General features: G+C 34.9%; 1 protein-coding gene across 1 annotated transcript in view; it reads left to right on the top strand.

Annotated features, from left to right (window-relative positions):
- URI1 (URI1 prefoldin like chaperone) overlaps window positions 1-27,775 on the top strand; it is a gene marked incomplete at both ends in the record, with an annotated part of 90,069 nt that overhangs the window by 33,100 nt on the left and 29,194 nt on the right. Inside the window, 2 exons of the mRNA XM_080702452.1 lie at window positions 13,293-13,371; window positions 14,339-14,474. Coding sequence (XP_080558578.1) covers window positions 13,293-13,371; window positions 14,339-14,474 — 215 coding nt within the window. The remainder of the gene's footprint in view (window positions 1-13,292; window positions 13,372-14,338; window positions 14,475-27,775) is intronic.

Consider the following 27,775-nt stretch of genomic DNA (forward strand, 5'->3'; position numbering starts at 1 on the left):
TGGAAATATGACAGATACATTTTCTCAAAGATTGGAAAATCTAATTTCCTATATTTCAGTGCTTACTTTATGAACTGTACTTTTTTAGAGAGAAAGTATATCTATTTTAATGTGCTAATCTATTTATCAAGACAATGCTTGATAAAATACTTGGCTATTTCTTCTTAGAAAAACTCAGTTTAATGGTGAATAAAATCTTATATTGTGAGTTGTCATGAGGTATAGCTGTTGATCCTACAGATATCAAATTATAATATATCCATGCTGTGTTTACGAATATTTTACTGAGAGAACAACAGGAGCTGTCTTGATTATTGTCTGCAGGGTTATTGCAAAATCATGGTAACTTCCCTTTTAGTGGTGAGATTAAACCTTCGGTTATACACCATCAAGCATATAATATTTTAAATTTATTTGAAGAGGCTTTTTTTTCATGCCTGACAGATCTTTAAGGAAATAATTTATAGTTAGTGTATATCAAATTTTGGGGAGGTATAAGTGTACATAGGCTGCAAGCAGTGGATGAGTGGAAATTAGTCTAAACTGTGTACCTTATCTTATTAAATTTTGACTCTTGGCTTTCAGAAAATCTAAAACTAATAGTATCCACTTTATAAATAAAAATTCAAGAGTTCATTAATTTTCAATAAAGACAGTGTTGCATTTGCATCTAATGGTGGTATGTGTCTGTCAGTGGTTCCATAAATGGACTATTCACTTTTCATTTTACATCCAGTTATGGTTAAAACATGAAAATGCAAGTTCTTGACCAGAGAATGTTTTTCTCCTACAAATTTGGCCAAAATGATCCATTTTATAAATAATTCCTAGGAAAAGTTTTATTAATGTGACCTTCTAGCTATTGTTTTTGGTGAGGAGTTCAGGAAATTAGAAAAGGTTGTTTTCACTCATAACAGATACTTGGCTTACAGAAATCTGTAAATGACAACTTATTTCTGGTTGGTTATGTAAAATTCTTTCCCTATTAAGAGAGTTCTCTAAGGATAACGAACATGTTTTATATTGTTCACAGTCTTTTCTACTGTATTTGTCACAAAATGGGCACTTAATAAATGTTTGAATAAATGAAGATAAAATATATAGCTGTTTTATCCATAACATTTCAGTTTACAAATAGGATAGCTGTGTTCAAGTCTGGTGAGTAGTGACAGACAGAATGTGACATTTACTTCAGAGCAGGTTCACGTAACCCTCAATCTCACTTTCCAGTTTTTCAAAAGCTCTCAAAACTATAGAAGCTTATTAGCATATACATATCTTAAAGTATATCATACTGTACCTATATATATTAAAAATTAAAAATTTTCAGTTTGTTTCTTTTTTTCTCTGAATTATTTTTGATATGGCTTAGGAAACAGACTTTTCTATTTGATTTTTAATGAGAATCTGTGTGTAGTATCATGATAGTGCTAGAATCTAAATGGCCAGTGAAGTCATCAATTTATTATATTAAAAATTGAAACCAAAGTGTCTTCATTTTTTCTGAAAGCCAGGAAATTACTGTTCGGGAGCATTGTTGAATTTTTGTGATATTTTTATGTTGTCTTAATTCCTCAAACAGTAATTGAGATGCTACCACATACCAGAATTATGCTGCTCTTTGGAATTGAAAGATCCAGCTATGGATGGTTTCATAGTCAGACACTAAATAAGAATCACAGTCATTCTGTGCTATTTACAGAGCAGTGCAGCAGATACATAGAGAGTTGAGAGGCTGGAGCCATTCTTAGGCATGTTTCTTTTTCTTTTTCTTTTTTTTTTTTTTTTTTGGTGGTACTGGGGATGGAACCCAGGGGCCTTTTAGCTCTGGGCTTATATTTTATTTGGAAACAGGGTCTCTTAAGCCAGCCTCAGCTGGCTTTGAACCTGTGCGATCCTCCTTCACAGCCTCCCAAGCGCAGGGATTACAAGCCTGCACCACCATGTCTAGCTACAAAAATGGCTTTAAAAACAGGGACATGCAGTTGGGCATGGTGGCGCACACTTGCAATCTCAGTACTTGGGAGGCTGAGACAGGAGGATCTCAGTGGTTCGAAGCCAGCCTCAGCTACTTAGTGAGGCTCTCAGCAACTTAGTGAGACCCTGTTTCCAAATAAAATAGAAAATAGATCTGGGATCATAGCCTGGAGGTAGAAAGCCCCTGAGTTCCACCTCCAGTACCACACACACAAAAAACAAACAAACAAACAACAACAACAACAAAAGCATTTTTGTTATTGTTGTTACTCTTTTGTGGTTCTGAAGATTGAACTCAGAGGCATTCTACCTCTGAACTACACCCCAACCCTATTTTATTTTTACTTTGAAGTAGGGTCCCACTACATGCTGAGGCTTTCCTTGAACTTGCAACCCTCCCATCTCAGTCTTCCAAGTACTGGGATTACAGGCGTGTGCCACCATGCCTGGCTTTAAAAAGCCCATTTAACAAAATTCTTCGACTCGGTTTTAGCCCAATCTAACATGCAATTTGTATAAACTCTCTTTATGGGTATATAACAGTATAACAAGGAAATAGCTGATGAAAAAAGCATTTTTTTTGCTAATGCAGTTCATGCTTATTTGTGCAAATTTAAAGGATTTTTTTTTTATTTAATGCACAAGTAATGGATAGTCTAGGCTTTAGAAATAACCGAAACTGTATTTTTAAAAAATGTAGAACAGAAAGCAAAAGTATTTGTAGAAAAGTAAAAGTAAAAATGGTTTGGGACCATAGGACCTGCCCAAAAATTGTTCCAAAAATTAATTAAACCAAGTGAATTAATAAAATTAGTCAACCAAAAATTTATAGTATAGTATTTCTTAATAACACATAAGAGGAAATATTTGAGCCTAATTGATGAGAATTTGTGGAACACTGTGATAGTTACTAGTTATTAGTTTTCATAGAGGATTTAAGACTTTTTTTGAACAAAACTTTTTGAATAACTCATTTACTTAACTCATAGAAGGTATTGTAATATCTATGCACTGTTTTCTCATTAAAAGTGTGTATGAACCAGGCAGGATGGCACATGCCTGTGATCCTAGTACTTGGGAACCTGAGACAGGAGGATTGGAGATTCAAGGACCATCTCAGCAACTTAGTGACACAGTTTCAAAACAGAGCTGAGAGTATTGCTCAGAGGTAGAATGCCCCTAGGTTCAATCCAGTGTACACACACACACACACACACACACACACACACACACACACACACACAAGAAAAGAAAAGAAAAGAAAAAAAGTGAGTATGTGGTCCACTATGATTATTCTTTTACTGTTCAGGAGCATTGTAGAATTTTTTATTATTCTGTTTAACTTTTAAAATTTTAACTTTTCCTTAAAGGATATGGAATCTAGAGTCACAAACCTACGTTTGAATTCTGTTATTTACTAACTTCATAATCTTGGACAGTTATACTAAGAGCCTCAGTCCTTCCTCAGTGGTGATATTACTTACAGGGTTGTAGTGAACATCAAATAAGGTGATATCTACAGAATACCTTGTCTGGCACTCAGACATTATTAATAACATGTCTTTTCTGAAAGTTTAAATTGTCAGATGAATAAGAAAAATGCCAACACTTTGTACATATTCAGGAATATTTTATAATCATGCCATTATCTTTTTATTCTCATGGAACTTTGGCTTTTTGGGCATTATTGTTACAACTTCACATTGTTATTATGACGATGATCTTGATGATGATGATGATAATGATGTAGATGATGTGGAGGTATACTGGGGAATGAACCCAGGGGCATTCTAGGCCCAATTTTATTTTTTATTTTAGAATAGTATCACTAATTTGCAGAGGACCTCACTAAGTTGCTGAGGCGGTGAGCCTGCAATCCTCCTCTTTTAGCTTCACAAGTACTGGGATTACGAGTATGCGCCACCATGCCTGGCTTACATTAATATTTTAAAGTAATTTTTTGTAAAGAATTTCAAACAAGGCCGGGCATGGTGGCGCACGCTACAGGAGGATCGCCCCGGTTTGAAGCCAGCCTTGCTGGCTTAAGAGATCTTGTTTCCAAATAAAAATATAAAAAATAGGTGTCTGGGAGTGTAGCCCGGTTTCCAGGAACCCCAGTACCCCCCCCCCACACACACACACAAAAAAAAAAGAATTTCAAACAAGAGCTGACAGAGTAGTAGAACTCTCAGTAACCAATTAGTCAGCTTCAGTTATTGTCAGTTTAAGGTTTTTCCTGAACTGTTTCATTTTAATATCCCATCATACCATCTACCCTACCTCCCAATTATTTTGAAATGAATCTAAGTCATGTTTGAAAATAGTTCAGTATAATATCTTTAAGAAACAAAAAACACGTTATTTTCTAAATTAATTATTTTAAATAAAATAATTTTTAGTTAGGCAATATATTTATATGTTTCAAAATTTAACAGGTACAAAAGAGAGTAAATGATACATAGTTTCTTTCTACTCTTGTCCACCAGTTCTCTGTTGTCTTTTATGGAAGCAGATGTTTTTTAAGTAGTTTCTCATATATCTTTTCAAAATTTGCATAATTTAGGTGTGTATTTGTGTTTATTCATCCACATGTTTCTATATATATTCTGCTTTCATACTTTTAGACACACATAAAATCAGACTCTGTACCCTGCCACCTAATACCATATATTATTATACATTAATTAATTACATGTTAATGAATCATATATTGATATATGGTCACTGTGTCATCTGTCTAATTTTTAGGGTTACCAAATAGGATTGGTGCTCATTTTTGTTTCTACACTGAAAGTATGGCTCTTTACTCAAAGTACATCCTTAACTACCCCCAAATGTAGTGGATTATTTGTGCCTGATTTTGTTGTGTACCTGTTGAGCTGGGCTCACCTGTGTCTCTCATCTGGTAGTCTTGTCTAGGCTCACTCATTTGGTTGTACCCATTTGGGGGCTGAGTCAACAGAATGGTCTCAATCACAAGAGAGCTGAATTTCTTTGTCCTTGTGCTTCTATATACAGTTCACTTTTCCTGGTGAATTTGGGGGAGCATGGATGGAAGCTGAAAAGCTGTATTATATTAGAGGGACCCACAAAATCAACCTACATTTTTTTTTTTTTTTGGTGGTACTGGGGTTCCTGGAAGCCCTTCTACCTCTGGGCTACACTCCCAGACCTATTTTTATATTTTTATTTAGAAACAGGGTCTCCTAAGCCAGCACGCGCGGCTGACTTCAAACCTGCGCGATCCTCCTGTCTCCGCCTCCCAAGCGCGGGGATTACAAGCGTGCGCCACCACGCCCGGCTCAACCTACATTTTAAAGGTGTGGAAATAGTCTCTACCTGATAGACATGTCAAAGGATTTATAGTTATTTTTAATGTACTACAGATAGTTTCAATTGATAATGTCCCACAAGAAAGAAGTCTCATTACTTTGTTTTGACTTGTGGGAATTAAATGAAATAGTAAGGCCTGGTACCTTCAAATCATCTATGTTAGGCATTGTTTATAATCATAAATTGTATGCATATGAGTTATAAAAATGTCTTGCTTCCTTTAAATCATCTTAAAGGGACTTTAAGTAGTAAAGTTATCAGTGAATTACATGAAGCAGACTGAAATGAAAATATATAGAAAAGTATTTTATTTGTTCAAGTGTTTAAATTTGGAAAGAACAGCTTTAAATTTAGACATAAAAATTCAGAAACATTTTAGCATGTGCATATTTAGAAAGCAAATATTTGATATTTGTTATTTTTCTAAGGAAGCTGGACAAAAAATACTGTTTTAAGGAAGAGAATAACTAGTTTCTGTTATATTTTGTAGTTAAAATATATAGTAAGAAATAACCAAGGAACATATCTGAATAATTAAAATCACAGGTGAAAGTTTGAGTTTACTCTTTCTTGGAATTTCTCTTTCCTATCACTCAACACAGTACACACACACACGCACTGTGTGTGTGTGTGTGTGTGTGTGTGTGTATTATATATATACACTCATGTATTTCATCTGTTGTATCTATTTCACCATAATAATACTGTGTGTGTGTATATATATACATATACATATATATATGTATATATATACACATACATACACTGAATATATGCTTAATTATGGAAAGATTGAAATAAAGGAATAAAAGCAAGTTTATTTAATATTAAAGAGAAGCTAATTCTTCCTCTTTTTTTTTTTTTAACGGTACCAGGGATTGAACTGAGGAATATTTTGTCATTGAGGTGTATTCTGTCACCCTAGTTCTTTTTATTCTGAAATAGGGTCTTGTTGAGTTACCACAAGCTGACCTAGAACCTGTGATTCTCCTGCCTCAGCCTCTCAAATACTGGGACTATAGGCGTATGTACACCTACCACATCTAACTAGTCTTTCTTTATTTTGAAAACATTTTCTATTCTCGTCAGCTTCTTTTCTTTTTGTTTTTGGTGGTACTGGGGACTGAGCCCAGGAGAATTCTACTTCTGAGCTATACCCTCATTCCTATTTTATTTTTTATTTTGAAACAGGTTCTTACTAAGTTATGAAGGGAATTTACTAAGTAGCTGAAGATGGCTAGGAACCTGTGATCCTCTTGTCTCAGCCTCTCAAATTCTGGGATTACAGGTGTGTACCAGCACGTCCAGCTATCTTTAGGTTATTTGTAATGTTTTCTGATAATTTACAGAGTATAAAGGACATGGATTACTTCACCAGCCTATTGTGATGACATAAATTCCTAGGTATAATAGAGCTGTAAAAAAGGAATATGTGGGTGTGGTGGTACATATTTGTAATACCAGTACTTTGGTGGCTGAGACAGGAGGTTCACGGTTTGCAGCCAGCCTCAGCTACCTTCTGCAACTTCTTGAGAACTTGTTTCAAAATAAAAAATAAAAAATAAAAAATGAGGCTGGGGGTGTACCTGGGAGGTAGAATGCCCCTGAGTTCCATCCCCAGTACCACAAAAGATAAATAAATAAATAAATAAATAAATATCTCCATAATGCTTAAATTTTGTGGTAGATTTTAGTTTTACTTACTGAAGTTACAAAGTAGTTTTTCTGTGACCATTTAGAAAAAAATTCAAGTTACCGATTTCATACAAATACATTTTCCTACCAAATTGCAGAAATATAGCAGCATAGGCCCTTTCAAGAATATTTTATTTTTAATATAGGTTTTGTCATGTGAATGTCATACTGGGGATTGAACTTGGGCATTCTATCTCCAAGCCACACCCCCAGCACTTTTCATATTTTGGTTTTGGAAACTGGGTCTTGCTCGGTTGCTGAGTCTCATACTACATTGCTGTAGCTGTCCTCGAACTTTTAATCCTCCTGTCTCAGCTTCCTGAGTAATGGAATTACAGGTGCATATCACCATGCCTGGCTTATTTTAAATATAACTGTAATAATTTATTCACACTGTTTAGAAGGCTCATTTGAAGGAAGTTCTTTTTCTTTGTTTTAGTAATGAGAGGACATCTCTCTTTACCTATATAATCCATGCATGAACTTAATAGTTCTGTTTTCTTTCCTTTTTTTTTTCTTTTTGTGTGGTTCTAGGGATGGAACCCAGGGGCCTTCTATTTATGGGCTACACTCCTAGACCTATTTTATACTTTATTTGGAAACAGGGTCTCACTAAGTTGCTGAGAGCCTCAATAAGTAGCTGAGGCTGGCTTCGAACCTGTGTGATCCTCCTGTCTCAGTCTTCCAAGTACTGGGATTACAGGCGTGTGCCACCACTCCCGGCTATTTGTTTTCTTAATTTTAAAAGTGAAAACCCAGGAATCTTATAAGCAAGTGAATATTTAACAAAAATGCATTGCAAATTAAAAGGCATGCTATATTTGAGTGATGATCCCTGCAGCATGTGGTGTAGACTTAGAGGAGGAGGCACTCAATAAATAGTTCATGAATTAAACTGAAACAAGTTTTTTTTGAAGAATGATTATGATGGACTAAAAATAACTTCTAAGGAAGATCATATATTGACTAATTTCAGAATCTTTGGGTTTCAGTATAAATTTAAAAAATAACTCATTGTCCCAGATTAACCCACTATGTAAGCCTTTCCCCCTCTTCCTCATTCTCTGAATCTCATGGTATTTTTTGTTTCTGTGTTCTGCATTTTAGGTAAAGGAAAAGAGACTTTTCCTAGGGGATAAAAGGTTTAATATTGGTGTTTTCTTTCCATTCTTGCTTCCTGCTTTAAAGTGATTGTAGTGAAATCTGTTTTAATCAGAGATAAGCGATTTATCTCCCTTTCTGTTATTTAAAGATGGAGATTGGAGTGGAGGATGTAGAACTTTACAAAGATTGTTATAAGAGAAAGATTAAAAAACTGAAGTCCCTTTCATATTCCCCTGTCCTCTTTTAAAGATTCTATTTAAAGATTCTATTAAATATTCTATTACAGCTGAGTATTTGTAATCCCAGTATTTGGGAGGCTGAGACAGGAGGATCACAGGTTTGTGGCTAGCCTTAGCTACTTGGTGAGACCCTTTTTCAAAATAAAAAATAATAGGGCTAGAGGTGTAGCTTGAAGGTAGAATGCTCCTGGGTTTCATCCCAGGCAACACACACACACACACACACACACACATACACACACACTCTCTCTCTCTCTCTCTCTCTCTCTCTCTCTCTCTGAAAAGAATTGTGTAGGCGAAATTTGATTACATAATTAATCCATTACATCATTTTTTTCTGATGCATTTCAAAGTTAGTTATGGATACCAGTGTATTTTACCTTTTAGTGCTTGTGCATTTACATGATTTAAATTGCTCTCTCATAATTGTTACTTTCAACTTTCCTATGGGATCTGTCCTGATCCTAGTCCTAATCTGCCAGGCGGGCGTGGTGGTGCACGCTTGTAATCCCCGCAGTTGGGAGGCTGAGACAGGAGGATCACACAGGTTCGAAGCCAGCCTCAGCTACTTAGTGAGGCTTAGCAACTTAGCGAGACCCTGTTTCCAAATAAAATATAAAATAGGTGTGGGAGTATATCCCAGAGGTAGAAAGCCTCCGGGTTCCACCCCCAGTACCACACACACACAAAAGGTTTAAGGCTATTTTATAGTTGTGTTATGTACCTTTTTTGCTGCTTTTTAAAATAAAAGGGGCCTCTCAGGCATGTAAGCATGGATAGGAAGATTCAAAAGAAGATTGAAAAGTTTTTCTATGCTTTTTATTGATGTTTCAGTTCTTATTTTCTATAAGGAATGTTGATTGAGTATATGTTAATACAAATTAAATATTGTTTATTTAATAAAATTTTAAAATTAAAAATTGGACTTGGGCTGGTGGTACATGCCTGTAATCTCAGTACTTGGGAGTCTGAGACAGGAGGATTACAGGTTCTTGGCCAGCCTAGCAATGCAGTGAGATTCTTAGCAACCTAGTGGGACCCTGTTTTAAAAAATAAAGCAAAAGAAAAGGGCTGGAAGTGTAGCTTAGAGTTAGAATATCCCTGGGCTCAGGCTCAATCCCTAGTATCATATTAAAAACAAAAGAAGGCTGAACTTAATCTGTAAGAATCAAATACCCACACCTAAGTAAACTGGCTTGAGAGGTTTATTTGAACTATATTTAGGTTTTATTTTCAGCTTAAAAAACTTAGGTAATTTCTTCGTATGACTATTATGGTGTGTGTGTGTGTGTGTGTGTGTGTGTGTGTGTGTGTGTGTGTGTGTGTGTGTTATTGGGGTTGGAACCCAGGGACATTCTACATCTGAGCTATACCCTGCCCCTATTTTTTATACTTTATTTCGAAACAGGGTCTCACTAAGTAACTGAGGCTAGCTGTTGTTTTCTTTCTGTTTTATGCTCCCAAGTTATAAACATGGACCACCATGCCTGGCTGACTGTTTTAATATGACTGCAGCTTCCAAGTGATAAAATAGGAAAAAAAATCATTCAAATTTTGGCACAAATAAAATTCCCTTATTTTTACTGTTTGCAACGTCCAATGTTCATAAAATAACTTTTTTTCTGTGATCTTTAATGGGCTTATTTAAGCTCTAAATATTAGAGGAACTATTTGGAAAGCACCCTTTGATTAAATGGTTGGTTCTGAACATTTTGACTATTACTGCCTTTAGAGATTTCCTCAAGCCATAATTTCCTAGAGACACTGCTTGTTTAGTCCCGGCCTCCCTTCAAAAAGGATTCTGTTTGAGCTGCATTTTATATTATCTCCTGCTCCTCCCCATCCCTTTTTTACATTTTTAGAAAATAATTCAAAATTTAGAAATAGGAACTCCACTCTTATCCACATTTTTGTTCTGGAGAAAATTCTTTATGATAAACCTGTAATGGAACAGACTTGATTTGGAATGCTGACATTGATGGTCTGGTATTAACCTTTGGTTGAACCTACTGTTGTATACAAAAGAATTACTGTTTTTTTTTAGAAAGTCCCCAAGACATAGTGAACATTAATACTACTTAATTATAAAAACATTTAGGTTGCTAATGTATAGTTCTTGAGTATTTACAAAATCACTTATCTGAAACATAAATAAACTGATAGTATTTCATAGCTTTAATAATGAGTTTTATTATGTGTAGGTACTGAACCAAATATGTCCTTTACAGACATTATCCCATTTATTGCTCACACTAATCATGTTTCCAAAGTCCCTGAATGTTTACATTCATATGTGCTGTCTTTAAGTAAGTCATACTATTCCAGTTGAATGAATTAAACTTAGTAGAATCTTATTTTAGTGGGTAATTGTTTTTCTTGAACATTTAGAATTGGTGTTTTTTGCTTACTTCATGGAAAAAGTTGATGCTTGATACAGAATAGGGTTAGGAGATAGGTATTATTTCAACTTTACCCTAAGAGTACGGTTAATTAGTATATGTTAGTAACAGAGCTGTAATCACATCTGGTGTGACTTCAAATCCATGTGTTTCTGGTTCACAGCCCTGTGTGTGAAATCTTTTTCTTTTTTTGCCATTTTATCAATATAAAATTTATCTAGAGACGGGCAAGGTGGCGCACGCTTGTAATCCCCGACGATCACGCAGGTTCAAAGCCAGCCTCAGCTGGCTTAAGAGACCCTGTTTCCAAATATATAAAAAATAGGTCTGGGAGTGTAGCCCGGAGGTATAAGGCCCCTGGCTGGGTTCCATCCCCAGTACCACCAAAAAAAAAAAAAAAAAAAAAAAAAAAAAAAAAAATCTAGAGTGATTATTTTTGCCTTAAATAGAATAAATTTTAATTTTATTTATAGAATTATATATAAATTATATATAAATTTTAAGATGCAGAAAATTTTATATAAATAAAATTTTAATTTTTTTTATAGAATTCTGGGGAAATTTATAAAAAGACTTGAACACTCAGTAATGAGAATATTTACTTGAAAGAGAACAGGTTGTCAAAAGACCTAGGGACAGCCCTCTGCAACTCAGTGAGACCCTGTTTCAAAGTAATGAATAAAAAATAGGGCTGGGGGTGTAGCTTGGAGATAGAATGCCCCTGGGTTCCATTCCCATTACCGAAAAAAAATTTTTTTTAATATATTTGTAAAAAGGGCTGTGGATATAGCTCAGAGGTAGAATGTCCCCCTGGATTCAGTCTCCCAGTACTACATACACAGGTTCCATACACACATACCACCACCACCACCTAGCTTAAACACATTACTTACCACACTTTGATACAGGAAGAGATGTGTTTTTCTCTTTTTCTTCATTATATGGCTTTTCATCTTCTACCTTTTTTTTCCTATAAGAGAAAAATGATATGTATCATTTACTACAGGAATATTTTTAGGATAAATAAAATAACGTATATTAAAATATCTTGAAATCTTAAGACTAAATGAGATTATTTTTATTAATTATACTGCTGTTTTTATAGAGGAGCTAAGGAGTAAACAAACCAGTTCCATGATGTTTAGAGCATAGTCATTTGTATATTCTGGTGAGGAATTATTTATGTTGCAGTTTATCCTAATTTCAATTTGACAATATTTACATGTTCATTTAAATTGCTTGCTGACTTAGTGAGTTTTATTACTTTTTTAAAAGTTGACAGTGCCCTCTGCTTACAAAAAATTTCAGTGCTCTGAATTAATCTGCAGTCTATATCCTAGCAGAGAACCCTTAGGAAACCTAATCTTCAGAGAAGGTTTGAAAATGGGTATCTCAGCATAGGCTTGGTGCTTGTTTTCAGTCAAAAAGAGGGCTAGTCACATCCAGCAGGTTTAAGAACTGAGATGGAAATATGACCCATCTTTGCTCCAGCAGAATTACAGTTATGTCTTTTGGTCATTAGAAGTTAATTTTTTGTAGTTCTGTGAATTTTTTTTTTTTTTTGATAGTACTAGAAATTGAACCCAGGGCCTCACCTATACTAATCTAGCTCTTTACCTCTGAGATATATCACTAAACCTCTTTTTTTTTTTTAATTTTGAGATAGAATCTTCCTAAATTGTCTAGGCTAGCCTCAAATTACTCTATAGGAGTAATCCCAGTAACTGGAATTATTCATGTGTGCCACCATGCCTGGCTGGTCGCTGTGCTTTGAGAAGACATGCAACAGACTGCAAAAGCCTTAGCATTTTGTTTCTTCTACCTAATTTCTTCTACTCCTTAATTTTCTCTCACCTTAATCACATTGAAGAGTTGATGACACCCCAGTTTTCAGCCCAAATTTTCCCTCTCTTCCTCCATTCTTCTTTTTTGTACCCAGGGACATCTACTCTGAGCTACATCCCCATCCCTATTTCATTGTTTTATTTTGAAACACTGTCTTACTAAGTTGTTGAGGGCCTTACTTAGTTGCGGAGGCTTTCCTCTTAAACTGATCCTCCTCTTTTAGCTTCACATGTACTAGGATTATAGGCTTGTGCCACCACACTAGGCTAGCATTTGTTTTCTGATAAGGACCAAAGCATCTAACCACATTTTGAGTTCATGAATTTTACGTTACAAAAAGTTTTATTTACTCAAAATCTTTGTTAAACTTTTTCTTCCTTCATCTTGAGTCTTTGTCTCCCTCCAAACATCAGGCCCTCCGTTTTTCCTTAATTTCTACATTTCCTTTAGTTCAAGTAAACACATGTCTAGTGTGGGAATGGTCTGCTTCTGAAAGCCAAAGTCCATGGAAAGTCTTAATTCTTTAACAATTATGGTATAGTAGTGCCATTGCTAAATTTGTAAAAAATGTTTTTAAGTTAAAAATGCTTAATCTGTAAATTGCTAAAGTTAGATTTTTGGATAATGTGTCTTCTGATACATAGCCTGGAAGAATTGTTACTTTGTTTATTCATTTACTATTTAGTGTTTTTTTCAACAGGAAGAAGGTAGATAATGACTATAATGCCCTTCAAGAAAGACTCAGTACTTTGCCTGATAAGTTGTCTTATAATATCATGGTATGTTTATTTTCTTTTAAAGTAACATGTTGTTTCTTGTAAACATATTAACTATGTAGAATATGATTGTTTTTATTTTTATGCTGTATGGGTATCAGTTCACAAATTGCCAAGCTGATGAGCTATATCAGAGGTAGCTACCATAGCAAGAAAGGTTTATTTTGTTATAATTTTTAACAATACAATAATTCTCTTGTTAAATATAATTATTTTTTATTTTTATAATTATTATAGTGACATAAATATTAGCACAGATTTTTACATGTTTGGTGTACAAACTTACTGCATAAAAAATGATAATTCTAACAGGAATATGTCAGTCATTTCCTGTAAGCCAGAGTAGAAGTAGGCCATAATATTTTGTAATTCACAAAATTAAATACTAGAACCTTAGTTTCTATATAAAAAAAGGTGATTCAAATTTTTTTTTTTATGATCTTCATACTGACAAAGCTACATTTGTGAGTCCTGGATTAGAATCTTTATTGTGTGAATATTCTTTCTCATGAAGACTTTGTTTTTGTTATACTAGCCCAAATATTTTGTAAATGTAGTTAGTTAGAATCATAAAAGCTGTTTATCAATTTCTGCTTTGCAAAAATGGTTATTTTATTTGAAAATTTCAATTTTCTCTACCAAGAATATTTATTAATAATATTTTATATTAGCTTAAAGAATTAATGAAAAGTATAAACATCAGAGATGATTCTAAGAATTACATGTAAATATGACAGGTTTATTTTCTGTCTTAACATTGATTTGTTAACTGAAAACAAATTTCTGTAGGTTTTCCAGGTAAAGTTTTAATATAATACTAGATTTCTGTAAAGATGGAAGTTTATTTTTCCCAGGTTATAGCAAAAAATAAAACAACAAAAACTTAGCAGTACTGTGGAGCTTTTAATGTTGTCTTATAAAAATTTTTTGTGTGTTTTAAAGTTTTTGCCTTTTTCTTTTTAAATGATAGGTACCACTTGGCCCCTTTGCCTTCATGCCAGGAAAACTTGTTCATACTAATGAAGTCACTGTTTTACTTGGGGACAACTGGTTTGCAAAGTGCTCAGCAAAGCAGGCCGTAGGTTTAGTTGAGCACCGGAAAAAACGTAGGTAACATTTATGAATGATGTTTCTTTGTTTATATTGGTTCACAGATTGCAAAGATGCACTGGTTTGTTTTTTTTTTTTTTTTTTTTTTACCAGAAATACCTTTCATGATTTACTAGTCCAGGCTATTTGTAATTGTGTTGAATTGTAGGTAATTTCAGTAGAACCAGCATTTGAGAATGAACTGAAGAATGAGATTCTTGAGTTGGAAATAGCATCTGTTACCAGAAATTACAAAGTATAAAAATCATTACACATACTTTTTGTAGATAGAAGCCAAAGTCTAGAAGACATAAAAATTTGGAACATTTTATACTTTAGAATGGTTTGTTTTCATTGCTTTCTTAGACTTTTGCTTCTAATACTTTGGTAAACAGAAATAATTTACTTTTTGCTAAGTTAACTAAGAGGACAACCTATTTTTTTTTTTTTTTTTTACAAGTTAAAACTTCTTACAAATGCTTTTTGGGAAGGAATTGTTTTCATTTTTTAGGAGAGACTTGGTGTGGAATGGCAACATCTGAAATGTCACTCTTAGGTGTCTTGGGTGGCTTGTGCCCTCTGCCCGTTTCATTTAGGCTCCGGAACCCCAGTTGCTCCTCCCTGTATGCACCCCCCTCCACACACACATGCATACAGAGGTGGTTTGCAATTCGGTGGGTCTGCTTGGGTTCTAGGTTTTTTTTTTGTGTGTGTGTGTGGTGTTGAGGGGATTGAACACAGGGACATTCTACCTCTAAGCTATACTCCTAGCTTTATTTTAAAACAGTATTAAACATACTTACTGAGTGGCTCTGAGACTCTGATGTAGCCTGGAATTATCTGTTTTTTTAGTCTTGGTAGAAAATACTCAGAAGTAGGTACTGCTTCTGTGAGGCATATGCAGAAGGAATGTAAAGCAAGGACAGTGTGCCCTGCCCTTAAGCACTGACATAAAGTTCTTAAGACAATTAAAAGTGTATTTACCAATGTAAAAAAATAGCAACCAAAAAAAAAAAAAAAACAGGGTCTCACTAGGTTGATGAAAGTCTCACTACTAGCTGAAGCCATCCTTGAAACTATGCTCCTCTTGTTTCAGCCTCTCAAGTACTGGGATTACAAGTTGTATCACCATGCTCAGCACAGTCACTCGTGTGTGTGTGTGTGTGTGTGTGTGTGTGTGTGTGTGTGTGTGTGTGTGTATTTACTGGGAATTGAACCCAGGTTTTGGGCATGCCAGGCAAGGACTTTACCACTGAGCTACATCCCTGGCCTGCAGTTTTAATTTAAAATTAAGTTTATTTAATTTCTAATTTTTGTTTTATTTCTGTAATAAGATATTTAAACTGATGGTATGATATCATCCCTACCTGCTTTTTAACCTTCTAGTTAAATGTGTGTTTGAAAATATTGTGAGGATTCTTTGTATAAATGAGATCATACTAGATTGAAAAACAGCTGAGTTTTCTAAAGCTGAAATTATTTCACTTATACATGAGTGGGTACTAGTTAGAGAACTCATTTACCCTGAAATTCTGGGAACCATGTTTAGAGACTCTAATTGCAAATCAACTCCTATAAGTTTATAATTGATATATATTTTGATCTTTGGTGACACTAATCAGAATCTTATTATTTTACCTATATATAATTTCTGGCAGTAATAAATCTTTGGCTTTACTGCATTAAAATAAGTCATGATGAAAGCAGTCAATGGGCATAATTTTTTCTTAGAGACTTTTCTGAATACACAAAAGCTTTATTTACTGGGTAGTTCTGATAGGAAATAGTTTACAACCTATTAAAGTTTGTTCACTATGATTTTTATATTTTAGTGAAGAAGTCCTAATTATGACAAAATATTAATGATGAAAGACTTTTAATACAATGAACTAGATAAAGTCGAAGAGTAGGGAAATATTTTTTGGTAAATCTCTTTCCTATAGTTAAATGTGTTTTGGGAAGTGACCAAACATAGTGACTTTGGGGGATCAATATTTATCTTAAAAAGTAAGTATGTATGTATGTATGTATTTGTGGGGGAGGATTACTGGGGTTGAAGCCAGGGACTGTCTACTCCTGAGCTAAATACCCAGACCTTTTTATATTTTTTTTTCAAAACAGTATCTTACTGGGTTGCTGAGAATCTCACTACTAGGTGAGGCTGGCTGTGAACCTGTGATCCTCCTGTCTCAGCCTCCCAAGTACTGGAATCACAGGCATACACCACCATACTGGCTCTAAAATTTTAAAGTACATAATTATATGCCTGAGAGTCTGATGTGCTAAATTAATTCTAATTTGTTTTATTCACATGGTTTCATTATAACATAATACTGAGGAAAATGTTTGGAAATGTATTTAACATTTATTAAGGAAAAATGCAGTAGCTCCCGCTTACCCCTAGGGTTATGCTTCAAGACTCTCAGTGAATGCCTGAGACCATGGATGATCTCTCTATGCCTTTTCCTTCTTTAATAATAAGCACTTAGTATGGACTGTGGCCATAACTTTTATAGTTTGGGGTTCTTAAAGATCAGATTTAGAATGCATTTCTTTTTTTTTCTACATAGTTTTATGAATAGATTTTGTTATTTTTTGTTTTTCTGGTTTGAGATCTTTTACCTCTTTACTTAAATGAAGCACTTTGCAACTTATTGAAAAGTTAGGATTTTCAGATTTCAAGCACCATTACTCTTCTGCTCTGGGGCCATTACTGGGTAAAAAAAGGGTTACTGAACACTGCAGCCATACTGTGACATTTGATCTGATAACTAAGCAGCCTACAAAGTGACAAATGAGTAGATAAGGTTATACAGTATGAATATGTTGGACAAAGGGATCATTTACAGCCTGGGCAGTACAAGTTGGTACAAAATTTCATCATCTTCAGAACTTTACTCATTTAAAAAATTTAAAATTGTTTATTTCTGTTTTTTCAGTCTTAATAGAAAAACATTTAGTATTTTCTATTATGTGAAGATTAAATATTTAATATTTTCTACTAAATATTTGGTTATGGGTAACAAATTCTGAAAGGTAAAATTCTGGAAGGTGAAGGCCTTCATCTTTCACTTTCTGGGAGGTGAAACCATGGATAACAGAGGAGGGTTACTTTATGTTTCTTAAAGCATAGCACATTAAACACATGTTCACCTACTTCATTTTGCCTGGCTAATTGGAAAGAGTGAACATAACCCTTTTGAATGTCAAAATCATGATCAAAATGAAGGACAGAATTCATATCGCAACAACAAAGGATTCAGAGAAGAAATCTATTAGCTCAGAGGCAGATCTTTTTTAAAAGAAAGAAGACAAACTCAGTGTTTCTACCTCTTTTGCTTATATCTTATATTTTTGCCATTTAATAATATAACTGTTTTTTAGACTTTATTTTTAAAATCCTCATACAGTCAAATTAACTTTTTATTGGTACACTGTTCTCTAAGTTATGACTCATATATTGTGACTATTATCACAGGCTAGAATATAAGGACATAAGACCACACCAAAAACACTCTCATGCTGCCCATATGTGATTATACCCTATACTAGTTTCTGAGGCCTGGCAATAACTGATTTCTTCTCTATCGTTAATTTTGATCTTTTTAGAACGTCATATAAAGGTATGCATAAGTCTTTTATTTAATTAAAAAAATTTTTTTTGGTGGTACTAGGTGTGGAACCCAAAGGCTTTCTACTTCCGGGCTATACTCCCAGACCTTTTTTAAAATATATTTTGTTTGGAAACAGGGTCTAAGTTGCTGAAAGCCTCACTAAGTAGCTGAGGCTGGCTTTGAACCTGTGCAATCTTCTTGTCTCATCCTCCCAAGCGCGGGGATTACAAGCGTGCGCCACCACGCCCAGCTCTGCATAAGTCTTTTTAGAGAGTGACTTTTTTTTTTTTGCAGTGCCAGGGATGGAACCCAGGGGCATTATACCTCTGAGATACACCCCCAGCCCTGTTTTTTAGTCTTTTGATTTTTTTTTTTTTTTTTTTTTTTTTTTTGGTGGTACTGGGGTTCCTGGAACCCTTCTACCTCTGGGCTACACTCCCAGACCTATTTTTACATTTTTATTTGGAAACAGGGTCTCCTAAGCCAGCATGCGCGGCTGGCTTCGAACCTGCGCGATCCTCCTGTCTCTGCCTCCCAAGCGCGGGGATTACAAGCGTGCGCCACCACGCCCGGCCTAGTCTTTTGATTTTTGAAACAGGGTCTCACTGAGTTGCGAAGGGCCTCGCTAAATAGCTGAGGCTGTCTATGAACCGTGATCCTCTGGTATCTGCCTCCCAAATGCTGGGATTACAAATGTGAGCCACCATGCCTGGCGAGTGACTTTTTTTTTAAAAAAATGTCTCAGCAAAATTGATTTATGTATCAAAAGTTCATTCCTTTTTACCATGGAGTAGTGTATACACATGCACACTTATGCACATACCACTATTTTTCCATTAATGTTACAGGACATATAGTTTGCTTCCATTTTTTGGTAATTGTGAATGGAGATGCTGCTTTAAACCATCATATGTAGGCTTTTGTTTGAACATAAATTTTCATTGCTGTTGGTAAATATCTACAAGTGAAATTGCTAGGATTATATATTTGGTGTTATATCTAAAAACACTTTGCCCAGCTTTGTTGTTTGTAATCTTGATGATTGCTATTCTGACTGGACTTAGAAGGAATCTCAGTGTCATTTTGATTTGCATTTTGTAATTTAGTTGTTAATATGTTGAACATTTTTTCATATTTATTGGTCATTTGTATTTCTTCATTTGAGAAGTGTCAGTTCAGATCCATTGCCCATTTTTTATTGAGTTCTTGTTTTTTTTTAGTACTGTTTTTAAGTTCCTTGTATATTCTAGATATCAATCCTCTATCAGGAATAGATGGTGAAGATTTTCTCCCATTCTGTAGCTCTCTCTTTAGGTTCTTGATAGTGTCTTTTGCTGCACAGCTTTTTATCTGATGTCACCCCATTTATTAAATTTTATTTTTATTTTCTGAGCTTTAAGGTCTTATTGAGGAAGTCTTTATGAGTACCTATGTGTTGGAGAGTTGGTCCTATGCCCTCTTTTAGTAGGTGCAAGGTCTTTTATCTAATTTCTAGATCTTTCATCCATCTTGAGTTCATTCTTGTGCAGGGTCAGAAGCTGGGGGTTTAGTTCCATTTTTCTACATAAGGTTAACCAGTTTTCCCAGCACCACTTATTGAAAAGTGTTTTTGGCCCCTTTGTTGAGGATCAAGTGGCTATAGGTATGAGGGTTTGATTCTGTCTCCTCTGTTCCATTGATTTATGTGTCTGTATTTGTGCCAATACCATACTGTTTTTATTTCTATAGCATTATAGCATAGTTTGAAGTCAAGAATTATGATGCCTCCAGTGTTTTTTTTGTTGTTGTTGTTGTTGTTAAGAATTGCTTTGGCTTTCCTGGGTCTTTTGTTTTTTCATATGAATTTTAGGAGTATGAAGAATGATGCTGATATTTAATAGGTGCTGCATTGAATCTTTATATCACTTTTGGTAGTTTGTTCATTTTGATAATGTTTATTCTACCTGACTAAAACATGGGAGGTCTTTCTATCTGCTAAGGTCTTCTATTTTTTTACCAGTGTCCTGTAGTTTTTATTGTAGAAGTTTTTAACTTTCTCGGCTAGATTTATATACCTAAGTATTTATTCCTTTTGGAGATATTGTAAATGAATTTTTTCCATATTTTTTTCAGTAGATTGATGATTGGTATATAGAAAAGCTGTTGATTTTTAAAAATTTTTTAGCTGGCCACTCTTCTGAATTTATCAGCTCTGTCTTTTAGTTGATTTTACTGGCTCTTCTAAGTATAAGATTAAATCATTAGCAAATAGAGATAATTTTACTTCTTCTTTCATTGTTTGTAGCCCTTTAATTCCCTTCTCTTGTCTTATTGCTCTACCTAGAATTTCAAGTACTGTGTTGAATAGAAGTGGTGATAAGTGTGCATCTTTGTCTTGTTACTGATTTTAATGGGAATTCTTTCAGGTTTTTTTTTCCTTTCAGTATATTGGCTGTGAGTTTATCATAAATTACCTTTATGATGTTGATAATATTTACTTCTGTGCCTTATTCCTTTACTGTTTTTAGCATGCAAGAATGCTGAATTTAGTTGAACACATTTTCTGCATCTGAGAGGATCGTGTCACTTTTGCCTTTCATTCTGTTTATGCTATGAATTATATTTACTGACTTTAATATGTTGAACCATCCTTGCATCCTTGGGATGAAACCTACTTGGTTATGTTAGATGATTTTCTTGATGTGTTTTGAATTTGAATTGCTAGCATCTTAAGATTTTTTTGTGTCTACATTAAGGAAATTGGTCTGTAATATTCTTTCTTTGAGATATCTTTATTTGCTTTGGGTATCAGGGTGTTACTTTGTAAAACGAATCAGGAAGTATTCTATCTCTATTACATGAATTAATTTGAGAAGCTTAACTTCGAAGGTCTTGTAGAATTCACTTTGTCTGAAAATCCATTGGAACCTGAGCATTTTGTTGTCAATGTTGGAAGGCTTTTTTTTTTTTTTTCTTTCAGAACTACGGGTTGAACCCAGGAGCCAAGCTACACCCAAGCATTATTTTCACTGATTATTTTGGAACAGGGTCTCACTAAGTTGCAGAGGGCCTAAGTAGCTAAGACTGGCTTTGAACTTACAGTCTTCTCATCTCAGCTTCTCGTGTACTACCATGCCCAGTCTTTTTGGGAGCCTTTGTATTACTGCTTCAATCTTGCTTGATATTGGCCTGTTAGGGGTGTTTATATCCTCTTGGCTCAATTTAGGAGTGTTGTTGGGAGTCTAGAAATTTGTCCATTTCTTCTAGAGTTTCAGACTTGTTGCAGTACAAATTTTCAAAGTAGCTCTTGATGGTCATCTGAAAATTTGCAGTATCTTTGGTGTTTCTTTCTTTTGGTTAAGTTAGCTAAGTGTTTGTCAATCTTGTTTCTTTTCTTTTTCTTTGAATTTTTTATTGCTGCATTGTATTTATACATCATAATGGGGTTAAAAAAAAACTTGTGTAGACATAAATGCACACATCACCCAGCTTAGCCCCCACCAAGTCCCCACTCCACTCCCTCCCCATCACTCCTTCCCATGCTTGGCTTAGTGGTTGACTACTATATGAATAAATACATGCTGTGCTTTAAAGAGTTTCCTTTTTCCCTCCTCCCATCTCCACAGTTAGATTGCCTTATTTCCTCCTCTATAGGATCCCTTTTTCACCTGGAGTTCCTCCTCTGTCCCATTTCTCCTTAGCTTTCATTTATTAGGGAAAGCATTTGATTTCTTACTTTTTGCTACTGAATAAGTCTCGCTTAGCATAATGTCCTCCAGTTCGATCCATTTCCCTGTAAATACTGCAATTGTATTTTTTTGTGGCTGAGTAAAATTCCATTTTGTACATATCCCACAGTTTTATAATCCATTCATATGTTGATGGACATCTTGGCTGGTTCCATAGTTCGGCTATGGTGAATTCTGCAGCTGTGAACATAGATACACATGCATTAGATTGGTAGTTTGGTTTCCTTTCTTTTGGGTAGATACCCACAAGTAGTATTGCCGGATCGAATGAAAAATTTGTCCCCATTCTTCTGAGGATTCTCCATACTGTTTTCCAAAGTGGTTGCACTAATTTACAATCCCACCAACAATTTTTTAAGTTCCTACTTCTCTACATCCTCTCCAGCATCTGTTGTTGTGTTTTGAATGGTTGCCATTCTAGTTGGAATAAAGTGAAATCTCAGGATAGATTTGCATCTCTCTGATTACCAATGATGTTGAGCATTTTTTCATGCATTTATTGGCCATTTAGTTCGCTTGCCCTTTTTTTTTTTTTTTTTTTTTTTTTTTTTGGTGATACTGGGGTTCCCGGAAACCCTTCTACCTCCGCGCTACACTCCCGGACCTATTTTTACATTTTTTTAAAATTTGGAAACAGGGTTTCTTAAGCCAGCGAGGCTGGCTTCAAAACTGTGCAGTCCTCCAGAGTGCACCACCACACCTGGCTAGCTTGCCCATTTTTTGATTGGATAATTTGTTTTTTTTTTTTGTTTGTTTGTTTTTGTTTTTTTAGTGTTGAGTTTCTTGAGTTCTCTGTATATTCTAGCTATTAGTCCTCTATCAGAGGGGTAGGTAGCAAAAATATTCTCCCATTCTGTTGGCTCAAGATTGAGGTTCTTGACAGTATCCTTTGCTGTACAGAAGCTCCTCAGTTTCATGCAATCCCATGTATTGATTCGCTTTTTAGTTTGTTGTGTCTTTGGGGTCTTGTTGAGAAAGTTTTTATCTGTGCCTATGTGTTGCAGTGTTGGACCTATACCCTCTTCAAGGAGCCTCAAGGTCTCTGGTCTAATTTCCAAGTCTTTGTTCCATCTTGAATTGACTCTTGTGCAGGGTGAGAAAGTGGGATTCATTTCCAATTTTCTGCTTATGGTTAACCAGTTTTGCCAACACCATTTGTTGAACAGGCTATCTTTTTTTTTCCCAGTGTTTGTTTTTGGCCCCTTTGTAAAAAATCAATTGGCTGTAAGTGTGTGGACTTGTTTCAGGGTCTTCTATTCTGCTGCATTGGTCTATGTATCTGTTTTTGTGCCAGTACCATGCTGCTTTTATTACAATGGCTTTGTAGATAGTTTAAAGTCAGGTATTGTGATTCCTTCTGCATGGTTTTTGTTGCTGAGAATTACTTTGGCTATTCTGGGCTTTTTGTTGTTCCAAATAAATTTAAGGACTGATTTTTCTGTCTGTGAGGAATGATCTTGGTAATTTAATGGGCATTGCGTTGAATCTGTAGATCACTTTTGGAAGGATGGCCATTTTGATATTTATTTTGCCTATCCATGAACATGGAAGATCTTTCCATCTTCTAAGATCTTCGATTTCTTTTTTCAATGTTTTATAGTTTTCTTTGTAGAGATCTTTTACCTCTTTGGTTAAGTTTATTTATTTTTTCTTTCTTTTTTTTTTTTGGTGGTACTGGTGTTCCTGGAAACCCTTCTACCTCCGGGTTACACTCCCAGACCTATTTTTATACTTTTTTATTTGAAAACAGGGTGGTCTCTTAAGCCAGCACGGCTGGCTTCGAACCTGCGTGATCATCCTGTCTCCGCCTCTCAAGCACGGGGATTACAAGCGTGTACCACCATGCCCAGCTGGTTAAGTTTATTTCTAAGTATTTTATTTTCTTTTGTGGGAGATCCTTAGTGGAACTGTTTTCTGAATTTCTTTTTTAGTGGATTTATGGTTAGTGTACAGAATTTATGATTGATTTTTTATCAAGACACTTTGCTGAATTTGTTGATCAGTTCTATAAGCCTTTTTGTTGAATTTGTTGGTTCTTTTAAAAATATAGTATCATGCCATCTGTAGATAGTAAAAGTTTGAATTCTTCTTTCCCTATTTGTACTTCTTTGATTTCCTTTTCTTGCCTTATTGCTCTGGCTAGAGTCTCAAATACTATATTGAAGAGAAGTGGTGATAATGGACATCCTTGTCTTGTTCCTGTTTTTAGGGGGACTTCTTGAAGTTTTTCCCCATTTAATATTATGTTGGCTGTGGGCTTATTGTAGATTGCCTTTATGATGTTGAAATATGTCCCTTCTCTTCCAGTTCTCTGCAGTGCCTTTTATCATAAATGGATGTTGGATTTTATCAAATGCCTTTTCAGCGTCTTTTGAAATGATCATGTGATTTTTGTCTTTGGTTTTGTTTATATGATGAATTACATGGATTGATTTTCATATGTTGAACCAGCCTTGCATCTCTATGATGAACCCTACCTGGTCATGGTGTATGATTTTCTTTATGTGTTTTTAATGCGTGTTGCTAGTATTTTGTTTAGCAGTTTTGCATCCAGATTCATCAAAGATATAGGCCTGTAGTTCTCCTTCTTTGAACTGTCTTTATTTGGTTTTGGTATTAATGTGATGTTGGCTTCATAGAATGTATTTAGGAAAATCCTATTTTATTCTATTTCACGAAACATTGAGGAGTATTGATATTAGCTCTTCTATAAGGGTTTTATAGAATTCACTTGGGAAACCATCTGGTCCTGGGCTTTTCTTTGATTGTAGGCTCTTTATTGCTGTTTCAGTCTCTTTGATTGTTATTGGTTGATTTAAATTTTCTATATCTTCTTGATTCAGTTTAGGTAGGTTGTATTTATCTAGAAAGTTGTCAGTTTCCTCCAGATTTTACATTTTGTTGGAGTATAGTTTTTCAAAGTAGTTTCTGATAATCCTTTGGATTTCTACATTATCAGTAGTAATAATCTCCTTTTTCATCTCTTAATCTTCATGATTTGGGTTGATTCTCTTTTTTAGTTAGGATGGCTAATGGTCTGTCTATCTGTCTGTCTGTCTATATCTATCTTGTTAATGTTTTTGAGGAACCTGCTTTTGGTTTTGTTGATTTTCTGTATTGTCTTTTATTCTGTACTTTGTTAATTTTTGCTCTGATTATAATAAATTCCTGTCTTCTACTGGCTTTGGGATTAGGGGTTAGATTGTTCCTGTTTTTCAGGGGCTTTGAGGTGTGTCATTATTTTATTTATTTGGTGATTTTCTGTTTTTCTTATGTTAACACTCAGTACTATAAATTTTCCTCTTAATACTGCCTTCAAAGTGTCCCAGAGATTTTGATATGTTATATCTCTATTTTTGTTTGTTTCTATTAATTTCTTGATTTCACCTCTTTTGTCTTCTATGACCCATTCTTCATTTAGAAGTGTGGTGTTCAGTCTCCACATGTTTATGTGGTTTTTCTTGGTCTCCTTATTTCTAATTTCATTCCATTATGTTCTGAAAAGACACAGGGAAGTATGTCACAATTTTTTGAATTTGCTAGTGCTCATTTTGTGGCCCAGGATGTGATGTATTTTGGAGAAGTTTCTGTGAGCAGCTGAGAAAAATGTAAACTCCTCTGTAGTTGAGTGAAATATTCTGTGTCGAACAGGTCCATTTGATTAATGGTGTTCTTTAGTTCTGAGGCATCTTCACTGACCTTTTGTCTAGAAGCTTGGTCCAGTGGTGTGAGAGGGGTGTTGAAATCTCCCTGTATTATTGTACTGGGATTTATGTGTGACTTAATGTCACAGAGAGTTTGTTCTATGAAAGTAGCTGCACCTATGTTTGCGGCATAAATATTGATTATTGTTACTTCCTCTTGCTGGATTGTTCCTTTTACCAGTAAAAAATGACCTTCTTTGTCTTTTCTAATGACCTTCTTTGTCTTCAAGCTTGGGCTTGAAGTCTAACTTGTCTGATATCATGGTTGCTATTCCTGCTTGCCTTCGAGTTCCATTGGCATGGATTACTTTGCTCCAGCTTTTTACCTTAAGTTTGTTAGTATCTTTATTTGTAAGGTATATTTTTTGCAAGGATCAGATAGATGGGTCTGTTTTTTAATCCATTTTGCCACTTTATGTCTTTTTTTGGGGAGTTGAGGCCATTAACCTTAAGTGTGATTATTGAAAGATGATTTTTAATTCCTAACATTGTAAGATTTTGTTTCAGTTTAAAATACTGTTTGTTCTTTTTGCTTTGTTGTGTGCTGGATGGAAATTCTTATTTCTCTGGTTCTGGCGTGTATTACTTTTTTCTTCTTTGTAGTTAATCTCTTTGAATATTTTCTCTTAGTGGTTTTTTTTTTTGTGTGGTACTGGGCTTCCTTGGAACCCTTCTACCTCTGGGCTACACTCCCAGACCTATTTTATATGTTTTTTTTTTTGTTTTTTTTTTTTGAAACAGGGTCTCTTAAGCCAGCAAAGTTGGCTTCGAACCTGTGCAATCCTCCTGTCTGCGCTTCCCAAGCTCGGGAATTACAAGCATCCACCATCTCGCCCGGTTTAGCGCTGGTTTTGAAGACACAAATTTCTTCAGGTTCTGATTTTCATGGAAGCTTCTTATTTCCCCATCTAATTTGAAAGGTAGTTTTGCTGGGTAGAAAATTTTTGTCTGGAAGTTGTTGTTTTTCACAGAGTTTGGAATATGTTACTCCAGGCCCTTCTGGCTTTCATGACTTGGTTTGGGAAGTCTGGAGTGATTTCAGTTGGTTCGCCTGTAAATGTCACTTTGCCGTTTGTTTTTGTTGCTTTAAGATTCTCTTTTTGGCTTCCACATTGGTCATTTTGACTATTATGTGGCATCGGGAACCTTTTCTCTGATCTTGTCTAATGGGAGTTCTTGCTCTATGTTTGGAAAGTTTCCTGCTCTTACTTCTTTGAACAGATTGTTGATCCCCTTATTTCACCTTCTTTTCCCTCCTCTATGCTGATTATTCTTAGTTTAGCTCTCTTAAGATGGGCCCATATTTCTTCAATGTCCGATTCCTATTGTCGAATTGTTTTTTTCTAAGTTATAAACTATGCATTTGTTTTTGGAGTGATCATCTTTTAGGAGTGAGATTCTATTCTCCAGGTAGTCTAATCAATTGTTTATAGTTTGAATTGATGCCTTTACTTCAATGATTGCATCTTTTATTTCTTTCAGATTCTCTCTAAATTCTTTTCTAAAATCCTCTATTATTTCTACAGTTACATTTCTGATTTGATCTTCTGGAGATCTCTGCATTTCTGTGTTATCAGGTTCTGTTATTGTGGGGTTGTGAGAACTCATTGTTCCGTTGTTCCTCCTTCTCATGATTTCAGAAGTTTGTACCTGTTGATTTTGGAAGATTTCTCTCAGTCTCTAGGTGTCAGCTGATATATTCTCGGGCAAGTTGTATTGTATTCAACAGTGAAGGTTGAGTAAGGAGGGAAGTGAAGAAGTAAATGGAAGAATAGGGTAAGGTCTCAGATAGGATTGAAAAGTATATGAGTTTGGTAAGGTAGTATGTACTAGAGATTAGAGATAGTACAAATGTACTAGTATTCTAGTAGCCAATGCAGAGTTTCTGGTATAGAGATATGAAGTGGATTTAATACAAAACGAGGGAGTGATAAAAAGAGGAGAAAAGATAAAAAAGGGATAGGGAGGAGAGAGTAGGTATGTACAAGGGAAGAAGCTTGGGAGAGGATTTGGGAAGAGGGTTAAAAAATTTAATAAACAACAAACCCCCACAAAACAAAAAACAAAACAAACCCACAAAATAACCATAAACCCCCTCAAAAAAGGAAAAAAAAAGTCATGTATACACTGTCACACAGAAAAAAAGAACGAAAAAACCCAAACAATCCCAATAACGAATTAATGCCATTCTACAAATAAATGACTATTCAGTAGTCTCTCTCTGTAGATACCGAGTGCCACCGGCACCTTTCCCTCTGTGAATATGCTTCTC

Source organism: Muscardinus avellanarius (assembly GCF_963383645.1).
Source record: "Muscardinus avellanarius genome assembly, chromosome: 10".
In the NCBI taxonomy this organism is placed as follows: Eukaryota; Metazoa; Chordata; class Mammalia; order Rodentia; family Gliridae; genus Muscardinus; species Muscardinus avellanarius.